The following is a 12779-nucleotide window of genomic DNA, read 5'->3' as shown; positions in this document are numbered from 1 at the left end:
ATTTATTCTAGTTTTTTAGGACACTGACTTACCAAATCTTATGCTTATAAAAGAGCCAGATGCTAGACACTGGAAATCGCACTTTGATATATTACAAAGCTATATTGTAAGCCTACTGCATGGCCTTCACGTGCACTTAAAACCTACAGGTATGTAAATAATATCAAATGATGAAACTAGAAAGCAGTTTCTTCAGGCTTTATTTTACAATTTCTCACTAAATATATTTACAGGACATGGAGTTTGCTTTAGTGCAATACATAGTAATGTTGCATAAGTACAAACTGTTGAACTTTTCTAAAAAAATAAAGAAATAAAGACTTAACTGATGTTACAGCTAAGTATGTAAAGCAACATTAATAAATCTGAGTGAAAATGCTAACAGCATCTTTTCTTTTCATAAACAACTTCTAGAAACAAACCACAAACCGGCATTACATATTCCCAACTACTAACCCTTGTACAGTACCATATCATTTAAAAAATGATTTTTTTTTTAAAAGCACATATACCGTACTGTATGGCAGTCTTTTTCTACAGATACTGACTTACTCTGTTAATACAAATATGATATAACCTTGGCAGTTTTGAAGAACAAAGTTATCTCAAGATATCAAACATCAGTAACAAACTCTGATAAGCACAGCTTCTTGAGAACTTGCTTTAACAGCATTTCTTCACAGTGATATTTATGAAAGGTTGGAAAAAGATTAGCATAAAATATTTCCATCCTTTTTCAGTTTTTATGCAAAAATCATTACTTTTATATCGGTAATTATAAAATTACAAACACTTTCTATAAGTAACTGCATCTGTAGTAATGATAGAAAAAGTTGTCAGTAAGATACCTAAAATGAGGCTTGCATAAAATGATAGTTTGAAGAAAAGTAGGTACATATTTTTTAAAGTAATAATAAGGGTGGTAACTTATTTAGAATAAGCAGCACAGCAGTTTAACAGACAACCTATTAATCAATTAAAAAAGCTAATTATTTATTAATGTTAAAAAAACCAAGAAACTGTGATGAGGTGAAATCAACATTTTAAAAGATTTGATGAGACATTTACTCTTAATCTTAGTTTTGGCACTTTATTGGAACAATTACTTTACCAAAGACCAAAATATGTATAAAAGTTATACAGCTCCTTGACATACCTGGCAGATATAGTACATAAGTACTGGCAAACACTGAAAACATAGTTAGTTAAACATTCCCACAGAATTGCACATGCATGCACTATTTGGACAACAGCATTTTATCTATGTTCTTGGAGGTGACAAACTTGCATTACTTGGGTATTTTAGGCCATTTCTTCAGCAGATCTTGTTTCTGATTTAAGTCTTACAAATTCTTTAGCAACTTCATCATTGGTCCTCTGAGAAAGTATTCTAAGAATTGTTAACCCAGTTTCATCTACAGAGATGTTTCTCAACAAGGGGTACCAAGATGAACAGCTACCTTTCTCTGCTATGTTTTGCAGCTGAATAACTGTCATTCCTATAATGCGATCTTCCCTAGCAAAGCAGTAATCTTTCACTGAGAGGTGAAGTTCGTAGGCTCCTGGCTTATCTTCATTACTCAAAATGCTGCATGGATTAAAAATATGAATTTAGAACAAGGAGTTCAGTTTAATTCCCCTAGGGAATGAATGTAGTCTAGAAATCTTGTAAAAATTAAAGCGATAGTGGTAGTTTAACTTCCATAGTTCCATTTTGTTGTGACAGAGTATTGTTTATTTTTAACCTCCTACACAGTTAATCTTTCAGGTGCTACTGATGATGTAGCCTCTGTTCCCACTGACCTGAACAGAGACAGAGAACTGATCATTCCCTCAATATCGGAAATAGTTACCTTCCCCTAGAAATTAGCTGAAATGTTCAACTAGTTCCACAACTATCATAACCACATCTTTAAACCACTTGCAAAAAATAAAAATCACTAGCAGAGCCTCAAAAGGAGCTCTGTGGTCAGACACTGAGAAAGTGAACTCTGTCCTAGACAGGTCTGGGGGGTAAGGGGGGAAAATGAATTGGTCTCAGTTAGGAAAGGGGGAGGAGGAGTAAACAGATGAGACGTGCTGTTGAGAAGTACTGAATCTGAAACTCCAAGTTAGGTTCAAATTTCTTATTGCTTTAAGGATTAAATAGAGAGAGAATAGATAGAGATAAATAGAAGGATTTATAGAAGAGATAAATAATAGGATTAGCACTTGCACAACCCTTTACATATCTAAATATCTCAACAGTTATAAAGGCCCAGGTATTTAGCAGTTACAATTAATGCTTCAGTTCAGATAACTATTTGGGCAAATAGATTTTCTAGGTATATAAAGTCATTCCTGTATAGGGAAATGAATTGTACATTTTACGTCTTTTGTAAGACTGAAAGCTTAGTGGTTGTCATTTATCTTCATATAAAACAAAGATACAACTTACTAAATAATTTTGAAGTGGTGTCTATATCTACAGACTCCAATGTGTATAGTGGCTTTGGGATGGTTCTTTTATGTTTTTACCAGTTTAACTGCAAGAAATTCTAACAAAAATTGCCTAAATTATGCAATTAACAGACAAAAAATACTTACAATTGGAAAGTTTCATTGTATTTTGGTGACCAGGTGTTGCTCTTTGTCTTGGTTCCATGTTTCCTCTTCTTGTCACTTAGGTTAGGACCTAATATGCAAACTTCCACAAATGGCCGGAACATAGCTGTTGTTTGCCAGTTTAGATTATTAATTGCTACAACTGTAAAGAAATAAAACAAATGAAGTTAAATAAAAGTCCCTTAGAAGAGCTCCAGTTAATTATCCAGTATGACTTTGTATAGCCAATGAAAGGTGACCTGAGAACTTCCCTACAGGATACCGATTACCTATCAAGCCTAGGAGGAGCTTTCCCTGTTTTCTGCCAAATAGGATGTCTGACTACTTTCAGTTACAACAGTAGAAAATATAAACATATATTTTACAAAAGCTTTCCATTAACAGCTCTTTTGTCTGCTAACTTTGCTGTAATTAAAGAATCAGCTTATACTAATGTAAATGACACTGGGTTTCCTCTGGAATTCCAGGTTGTGCAGAACAGATATTTTCTTAAAAATGGAACTTTTAAAATCTTGGTGCAGTCATTCACCATCTAGCTTTGTTACAGATTTTGGAAAATTATATTATATGCAAGCAATTCAGAAGTGTAATTTGTAATGTTTGAATTTATGACTCCATCACTTCATTAACTGTCCACACAGAGAAGTACAGATAGTACTTACCTGCATAATCATAACATCTACTGATGTTGAGCAAGGAAAAAGTATGCTCCTAATCACCTGAGGCTTTACAAGTAGTGCAATACTTAATATTTGTTATTTCATTGTTGGTATGTTTTACTTAAGATGTGGTACTTGAGGGTTTTGGATTTCGTTGTTGCTTTCTTTTTAAAACTAGCTATTTGAAACTTACCTTTTACAATGACTTTATGCTCACCAGTTCCAGGATGTGTAGAGACATCCACCTGTATAGATATCTCACCCACTGAATTATTAGTGGTTTGGCCTGAAATAATAATTAGTAGGTTAGCACACCTGGCTTCTCAATACATCAAAAGAAACAGACAATGAAAGAAGGTGAGCAGTTTTTTCTGTCAGAAACACTTAGAAATATAGAACATATTTCACACTTAACTGGGAATCTGTTATGGTTTCAGAAGTGATTTTGCCCCCAAAATACCCCTCAATTGCAAATGTCTATGTAAAGTGCCTCAGCAAAATAAGGAAACTGCTTTCACCTGGAACCTTCCATACTGGTTATCATTAGGTGCATTTGCATCTTCAAATGCAAAAATTGGTGGCTTTGTCAAACATTGTTTGCATGTGCACCCCAAAAATCTTACTGCAAGTATGCATTTGGAAAACTATTTCTATATTGTTATTGATAAATCCTTTGCTGGGGGTTATGTCTAAGCAAACTACTAAAGTTCTGCACTAACACAGACACAGGAGCTAAAAGTAAAAAGGAGAAGGTTGTAGGTATGGCAGAGGAGCCAGGAACTTAATTTTGAAAGACTTTATTTTTGAGCGCTAATGCAGGTTCCAGGTCAATTGACACATAATGATTCCTTTAAAAGGACTTTCAGTATGTGTTGTAATGTCTTTTAATATATCAGGTTATAACAGTACAATATAAGCAAAATTGGGTATGTTTATTTGTTCTTTAATTGGATGACTGTGAACGCTGAACTCTGAACACTTGCTCCCCAGTCTAATCTCTGTGAAGCAAATACTAAAGCAAATTACCATCCCTTTATAACTGGCTGCTCTTTTTGTGGGTTAGCAGAGGTAAGATTCTATCTTCTAAATTCCTCACCCACTGGTTCCCCATCCATCTATATGAGAAGGAGAAGCAAACATTCATTTAGAAGTTTTCTAGCAGCTCATGCAGGAATTCAGGAAGGGGTGCAGAGAAGAGGGGTGTCTTGTGTAATCATACTGGGAAAAAATATTCCACCCCCCCCACCCCCCAAATTAGTTTATACCCAGAATATGTATCTTTTTCCCTTTATCACACAGTCTTTTTCTGGATTTCACCATTAGTATCTTCCTAGAAACATGTTCTGCAGTGATGTTTAGTCGTCGTATTGGCATAACCCGATTGCAAGGTCAATTAAATACTCTTACTGCAAGTGTTAGTGCTCCAGAGAACAAGTGTTTTCCCTGATAAATGTGGAAATTCAGTGCTCAATTAACTTCCTCAGCATCCTTGAACACTGTTCTGCATTTTCCAACTTTCAGGTGAGTTTGGTTTGGAATTGTCATGAATCCACATTTAGATTGTACTCAACCACCTTTTAGCAAAGTACACAGTCTCGGTATCTTAATTTGGTTATAGCTGCTGCTTCTGAATCGCAGGGTACCTGTACCAATTTTGCTGCTAGATGTATTTCAGTGTCAGCCCGAGGGTTTGGATCGCTACTGACATGTAAACAGGCAATTTGTTAGACATCAGATTTTTAATGACAAGAAGTTTAGTTTCAGTGGCAGCAATTAATTTTCTTGTTGTATTTGGACAATTACTTAAAGCTGTGGTATATGGGATCTTTAATGAAGTTACTGAATCATTCTACATCTTGTTCATAATAAATACTACTTCTTTTTTAAAAAGCATATATAAAGAGATATGAATGAAATGGACTAGAAAAGCCAAATAAAATCAGTAGAACAGCTTTATTTAGAAGAGTAAAATAAGGTATCATCTGAGTGTACAGTGAAATTAGTTTTTATTTAGAAAGAGAAAGGAAATTCTCATTTGGTCATGGTCATACAGCTGATTTTATTTGCTTTTGCAAACACACTATCTTTAGACTATCAGTAAGTAGCATAATACTGACACTGAGTTTACGCTTGTTGAAATAAAATTTATTTATAAAATAATAAAAAAATATATTTGGAGTGCAAAGTGCTATGTAAAATTATTCTGTCCAGAAAACCAAGATTTTAAAAAAGGTCTCATTTTCATTACACAAAACGTGGTGTTTTTAATGGAGTTATATTTAACTCAGTGGGATGACTTGTGTGAAAACACCTTCCCCTATATTCATGTGGATTACATGAATCAAATGAAGGTAACACCTAAAATTCAGAAGGAAGCTTATCCAGGCTAGTACCCCAATACTATAGCTAATATATATTTTTATATATAGGTTAGTATTATTTGCTTTCTGATGCTGTGGAGTAAATCAAAGAGAATAGAGACTGGAGCTTCTAGAGCATTAATCTGTCTTGTTCTTTCATACTGTGAAATTCCACCTTTTCAAATTGTTAAGTACTGCATGGAATTCAACCTTAACAGGTTCTGGTGGACCTTTTTATGAATGATGCTTTTGATTCCACATATAGCTATCTTCAGCTATGAAGTCTGAGTCATTTATCTTTTGTTCTAATGATAAAGGTTTCATTGCCAAGCTGGACAGGAGAAGAGAACCAAGAATTAGCAACATGTAAATCATAGGGACACTGAATACATAGGATAAACTGAATGTACTGAGAGAGTGTAAGAGAAGTTCTCAAACTCTCTTCCAATCAAAATTAATAAAAATTTACCACTTACTACAGTGGAAGGTGAGTCAGGCTGATCCTGAATTTCACTGAAAAATCAATTACTTAAAAGATGTTTTGGTTTAGGGTTTTTTAAGAGAAATCAGGAATGTTTTAAAAGAAAACAATTAGCGTTTTCATTTGATAGCTTATGCAGCATCTTGTGGGTGATGGTAACAATGGAGCATGCTATGTTAACCTGTAATAGTGATGCATTAGATCTCACCAAGACAAAATTTATGAATCTGCAAGATAAGTCTTGCTCTGGCTCTCCAACTTATTAACTATGCAAAGTATATCCTTGCAAAGGTCTCCTAACTGATCTTTTTCTTTCCTTTTCCTAGTAGCCCATAATTCACAACAGTGCTCTAAGCCATATTGCAAATATATAGTGGGATTAGTCCTGTATGTATAGCACTGTTTGATAAGTTATAAAGAAATCTGTGTAAAACATCACACAGACAGCTGACATTAAAATGATCCTACATTTCACTATTGCTGAGGAAAACTCCTGCAGCAGAATGTCTCAGCCAGCAGAGACAATTTCTGTTCTAGACTCTAGTGGAGTCTGGAATATAGGCTTGGTTTCTTTCTGTTACCACCCCATCCATCTTGCATTTATCTCTCTCTGACCTGCTGAACAAACTAGAGACACAATTCTTGGACATTCAGTGTTTTCTTATAGCAGCTTTTGTCAACATTAAGAACTACAGCACTTCTTTTTAAAGTCTCTGATCTCAGAATCACAGGATGGTCAGGCTTGGAAGGCATCTCTGGAGATCATCTGACCCAACCCCCTGCTAAAGCAGGATCACCTCGAGCAGGTTGCACAGAGTCACATCCAGGTGGGTTTTGGATTTCTCCAGAGGAGACTCCACAGCTTCTCTGGCAGCCTGTTCCAGGGCTCAGCCACCTTCAAGGGAAAGATGTTCTTCCTCATATTCAGAAGGAACCTCCTATGTTTCAGTTTGTGCTCATTGCCCTTGTCCTGTTGCTGAGCACCACTGAAAAGAATCCTCCTGACACCCACCCTTAAGATATTTGCATACATTCATAAGATCCCCTGATCTGTCTATTTCTGCTGGTTTGTTTTCTTTCTTGCTACCAATTCTTGTGAAGTCACAGCAGGAGTTAGTGATTGTGATTGCACTGTGGAAAGGTCTATTTATCCTACCACATTTCAGAAGACAATTTAACTGACAGATTGCACTTTTCTTTCTTTAGTACTGTAATGTAACTAATTAGAAGGTTAACAAGCACAAATGATTCTGCTGTGTTTTTGAAAAACCTTATGGTTGCTTAACTATTACTATCTCTACTCTAAACTCTGCTTTAGATTTTATTTGTTAGGTTATTTATATGAATCAAAATACACCATACTCTCATAGGTGGGTTTTAAAGTGATCACCTGCATTTAAACTGCATTCTTTTGCAGCCATAGTACAACAAATAGTAAAGGAGAAAATATATTTCCGCTGGCCAAAGGTGCTTGTTTCTCAGTGGACAAAAAGTCTAAAAAGCTAGATTTTGATTTCTCCCTTATTTAGCATCTGAAATGTTATCAGTGTGATAGTTGTTGCAGCCCCAGTGATCTTGACAGAAGGGAGCCATTTTTGAACAAGGACCTACTCAAAAGTTTCTTAGTCATGGTAATCATCTTGGCTACATGTGCACTCAGAAACTCATTCTTCTGTCTTCTATTCTTAAGTAGGTAGGTACTTTTGGAGGTGGACTTGTAGAGAAAATAGCAGAAAATACAAATCGAAAATGAGTCATTAATATTTTGTAAAAATAAATCAGAAACTCCCTATATTCTCTAGCATAATACTCCTGCTAAATGCAAGGGACTTCTCCTGAATCAGTCTGTGATTGTGCACAAAGTACATTTCTGTGAAAGGGGTCCTTTGTCCTGCTCAATCCTTTAGCAGCAGAAAGTTTTGAAAAAGTTTTCCCATCAATCAGGAGGACTTTAGAAAATAACTACTAGGTTTGCATGAAAAAAGAACCCAGCAGAAATAAATGGGATGCACAGAAAATGAGCTAGCATAAAATTTAAGAATAGAATTTGAGACATTGAGACCTCTAATGGAGTATACTTTCCAGCTGCTCTGGGAGTTGGGACTTTGAAACTGGGATGCTTTTGTTATTTCTTGAGGAAAAGAAAATTAAAAAGGAAAATGTTAAGAGCAGGTTGTTTGTGGGGCTACTAGGAGCATTGGTATGCAGCATGGACCTCAAAAAGTGGCACAACACATCTGAGAAGCTGAGCTGATCATTGGACCGTTCATAGGTCTGAGCTCTGCCTTTCCAACCACCCCAGTTATGCTGCTAGGAATATTTAAGATAGCAAACTAAAACCAGTTTGCACTATTTGTATATTCTAATATAAAAATAGGAAAGTTTATATAATGATGCAAATTGTCATACAGAAGTATTTATGGAAGATAAAATTGCTGTGTCTGAAAAGGTATTGCTTGACCTATCTGTTAACAGAATTAGTTGTTATCTGGTATTGTGTTTAGATAAATGTTGTCATCAATCTTGCAATCTCTTCTTTTTACAGTTCAGTATAGCAAAATGTGGTAGCTATATGAAAGCGAAATATAGCAGCCTTCAAAACTAAGCAATGAAAATAAATAATTTGATGGTTTAAAAAAGTCAGACAGAAATATGTGGTACTGAACCCTAAGAGAAAAATCTGTCCGTGCACTCAGCCATACCAGCCTTCTCTCTCATCAGGTCCGTGCCTGTAGTACAGAGTTTGAAAATGGTTGTGTAATCCTAGGTTAACATATCATTTCATGATGTGGAGCATCAATTATATTATGTTATGCCTTATGATAGCAATTCTTTCTATTCAAACTGCTTTAAAGATCTTTTGGCATTCATTGTATCTTCCTGCTAGTAGTTGCATGTAAAATCCTTAAAGGCTTTATTTGAGGGCCTGTTTCTCACAAGATAAAGAATAAAAGAGTAGTAAACTGTGTGTCAGAGAATGAGCAATAGATTGGGGACGTGCTTGCAAAACAAGGATTCTTCTTATGCTGCAAAGTAGCAAAAGAGGATAATAACGGAATGTTTTTATTGCTCTTCAGCCGGGGACATATTCTTTTTTCATCCAATAACAATTACAGCTTTCAATAACAACAGATTTAAATGGTTTTTCTTGTCTTGATTTTTTTTTAACTCTTGAGCTCTAGAAGCATTAGTTGTCAAAGTGATTGTAGTCTGTGTGGTATCCATTCTTGCTTAGTGATGCTTGCAGGGACAATTTTAACTCTACAGTGATATTGTAAAAGTAAGACTAACTTTTTTGCAAAATATCTAGGAGGACAATATGCAGATGTTCTCGTACCTTCCATTGTCTCTGTAACCCTTTCCCCAAACTTGCGTTGCATTCACAAAGTTTGTAGAACTCGTTTGGAAAAATTGTGGTTTATTCAGAATTATTCAAGAAATTGTTTTATTAAAAAAAAAGAAATCTTGACTGTTAAAGTGGATTGTTTTCTTCCTCTACCTTCTGTCCAGTTTATAGATCTGTTTAGCCTTAAGTATGTGGTTAAGTTGTCAGAGTGTATACATAGGAGACAAAGTAGAGATATGAGACAAGGAGGCACAGTCAAAAGTGGAGCTTTTTGGAAATTCAGGCAACACTAAATAGAAAATAAGGGTTGGACATTGTCACCAAAACCAGCAGCTGGGTGTCCAAAGCCCCATGTGGCTCTGGGTTTATGGTCTTCAGTTCAGGTTCCAGAAAACTCAGAAATATACTGTATCCCCCTCCTGATGCAAGATGTTATGGATCTCTGAGGAGAGAATTGATTCAATTTCTGGAAGCTGGAATGTATTAAGCAGTCTACACAGTGTCCAAGAGATCAGTGTCTGTTCTCAGGTGTTTGAAAGCAGAGCTCCTAATTTGTATCTGAAAGGCTTTTTATACTATCTGCAGTTATTACAACATAATAGTCTATTATTTGCTTAGAAATGAAAGCACTAAATGTCTGAATCTATTGAATATATATATATATTGTCAGAAGGCCTTTACTTGAATTTACTATATATATTTTTTCTTCACACAATTATATTCCGGTTTTCCATACATTCATGATTCTTTACATTTAATTGATGGGCACAAATGACCCCTAGGTTGAGAAGGTAAACATGAATTAATTATTTTCTTTTATGCAAAGAGAGTGCTTCGTTAAACAGAAAAGGAATCTGACATTTACCAAACACCCATCTGACTTTAAATACTAATATGTTTTGTACTGAACCAACCAGTGCTTATATAACAATAATAGAAAGGTAAGATGAGATTTGATGGTGATTTGGTTTTCTTTTTGTTCACCTTGGAATTTCATAATTTGCTCATGCCTTAGATTTATATTACCATGTTGGTGTTTGGTATTTCTCTTCTTCTAGTTGGCATGGTTCTATAATCAACTCTAGATTACGCACGCTGCTCCTTTCTGCCCTACTTCAGGTCTCCGATTCCCCAACTTCCATACCAAATGGAAGTGATTCTTTCTTACTGAGTTTTCCCAGCCTTTCATTTTACTTTACACTTACCTGATTAAGCCTCTCTGTATGTCTACACTGCCTCCTTCTAATGTCTAGGGTTAATATATTTTTATAGTTCTGGGGGCTAGATGTCCTTCTAAAGTCCTTCCTGGACTTTTGTAGCGACTTGACTTTCTCCCTCTCTCATCCAGGTACTCACAAAAGTTGTTGCAAGTGGTGACTTTTGCAGTATTTTTGCCCTGAAGTAGTCAAATATAACAAGCTAGGCTCTGAAACAATCTTTATAACTTTATTAAAGGTTTGTAGATTTATGGAGGTTTACATTTTTTCTTCTTTATTTTTTTAATTCTGTCTTTTAGGATTTGGGATTTTGAGACCTTCTATCTCTCTGAGGATTAGAAATCTAGTTTAAAAGAAAAACAGCTACCTGCAAACTAATCGTCATGCGTGACACGATTTTATTACTTGAGACTTAGGAAAAGCTCACTAAGCACTGTGAGCCAGGCAATAAAACCAGCTGAAGTGGCAATGTTGCCCTCTGGTAACCCTATCCTATCCCATTCGCTAGCTAGCTGCTTCGGCATAAATCTGACCATTTATTTAAATACGGCACCTATGCTTTCACCTTATTTTCTATACAGGACAAAGGAATGAAAAAGTTGAAGAAACATTCAAGCTTTCACAGTCCCAATGCTCCAGAATTACACAAGCTATGGAATCAACAATCTTACTCAGACATACATTTATCATCTTCTGATTAACGATGCCAATAAAATACATGTATATTTGTCTGGGGTTAATTTATTAGAAAAGAAAAGATCAGGGTGACTAATCAAGTTCTTTTTCACAGGACCTGGAGGCTCTATAATTTAGAGGAAAATCTTGAGTGCATGTTTTAGCATTTTTATTTCTACAAAGGGTAAGTTAAAGCTAAATTGTTTGTATTTGATTAGAAAACGTGTATCATTTATCTTAAGGATCACTTGATGTGAAGGTATTGACAGAAGATTCTGCAGCATGTGTAAACCTCTCAATTGTACAAAGCCACACTATCAAAATACATTTTGTCCTATTTGATTTTCTGTAATGTCAGACAGAGTGATATCAGAGCAGAATATTATGTTGTGAGTAGATAGTACTGGTTTGAGTTTCAGGGTGGAATCCCCAGTGAAGACCTTCCCCTTCATCTCTGTCTGGTGTATGCCGTGCTTCGCATGAGGGCTGGCAATTGCACAACCCCAGTGAGACCCTCCAACATCTGTAGCCACTTGTATGTCTATATAGTAAGAAACCAGGGATGAGCCAGCTTTGATGTGGGAGGTGAATACCCTGTTAGCATCATCCATCCATCCATATGTATGTGTGTATATATATATACACACAGTCCAGTATTTTAACCAGGCAACATACAGGCAAGTATAGCCTCTAATATTAAGAGGTTTATATATGTAGTGAATGCTCTACTAATACCATTGTTATTTTTCAAAACCGATGTCATCTAACTGATGGATAAGAGGAGCTTGTGTTCATTTTCTTGAAGACTTAAGAGAAACTGTAATATACAACTTAATTTAGGTGCTTTGTTGTTTCATTTAAAGAGTAACAAAAGGAATTTTCCGTTGTGATATCCTCTTAGGTGAATGTTCTGTAAAGACCTTACACTTCACCAGCAGTCTGGGGGTTTTTATATGTGAACTTTTAAAATATTTATTTTCTGCCACTATTCTGAATGCATTTGTTTTGATATTAACATATATGCTAGAACACTCCTATTAATTGTAATTCTGCAAGTTTCTTCATTGTTCTTGTATTTTCTGTTGTTTATTACTATACATTCCTTGGAAATGTATGGTGATTTCTGCAGTTTATAAAGCAGGTCTGGTTTTTTTCTTTCATGAAATAAGGCTGTGTAACACACGATTGTGATCTCAGTTTGAAACTGCAGTGGGTGAAGCAGGGATTATTTCTTGAGGAATATACCTGTATTCTGATAGAATACAGGTACAGCTTTCAAAATATGACACTTCTGACACACAAAAGAGCAGAAAAAAACCTTTGTTTTTTCACTTATAAAAGCTGCTAAACGATTTTTGTTTTCTATAGTCTGATGTCATCTATCTGCTTACCCAGACTTTAGCATGTTTCCTATTTTCTGTTAACTGTTAGTTTAGT

General features: G+C 35.3%; 1 protein-coding gene across 5 annotated transcripts in view; it reads right to left on the bottom strand.

The window, feature by feature from the left end:
- Positions 1 to 183: 183 nt before the first annotated feature.
- Positions 184 to 12779, bottom strand: part of UNC13C (unc-13 homolog C) — a 234202-nt gene continuing 221606 nt past the window's right edge. For all 5 annotated transcript variants that reach the window (XM_037395055.1, XM_037395051.1, XM_037395052.1 and 2 more), the window contains 3 exons: positions 3457 to 3549; positions 2587 to 2746; positions 184 to 1588 (listed from right to left, as the gene is read on the bottom strand). In XM_037395055.1, coding sequence (XP_037250952.1) covers positions 1303 to 1588; positions 2587 to 2746; positions 3457 to 3549 — 539 coding nt within the window. In that variant the 3' untranslated portion in view covers positions 184 to 1302. The remainder of the gene's footprint in view (positions 1589 to 2586; positions 2747 to 3456; positions 3550 to 12779) is intronic.

The sequence above is a fragment of the Falco rusticolus genome, chromosome 7 (assembly GCF_015220075.1).
Source record: "Falco rusticolus isolate bFalRus1 chromosome 7, bFalRus1.pri, whole genome shotgun sequence".
NCBI classification, from domain to species: domain Eukaryota; kingdom Metazoa; phylum Chordata; class Aves; order Falconiformes; family Falconidae; genus Falco; species Falco rusticolus.
This window is presented reverse-complemented; position numbering and strand designations above follow the sequence as displayed.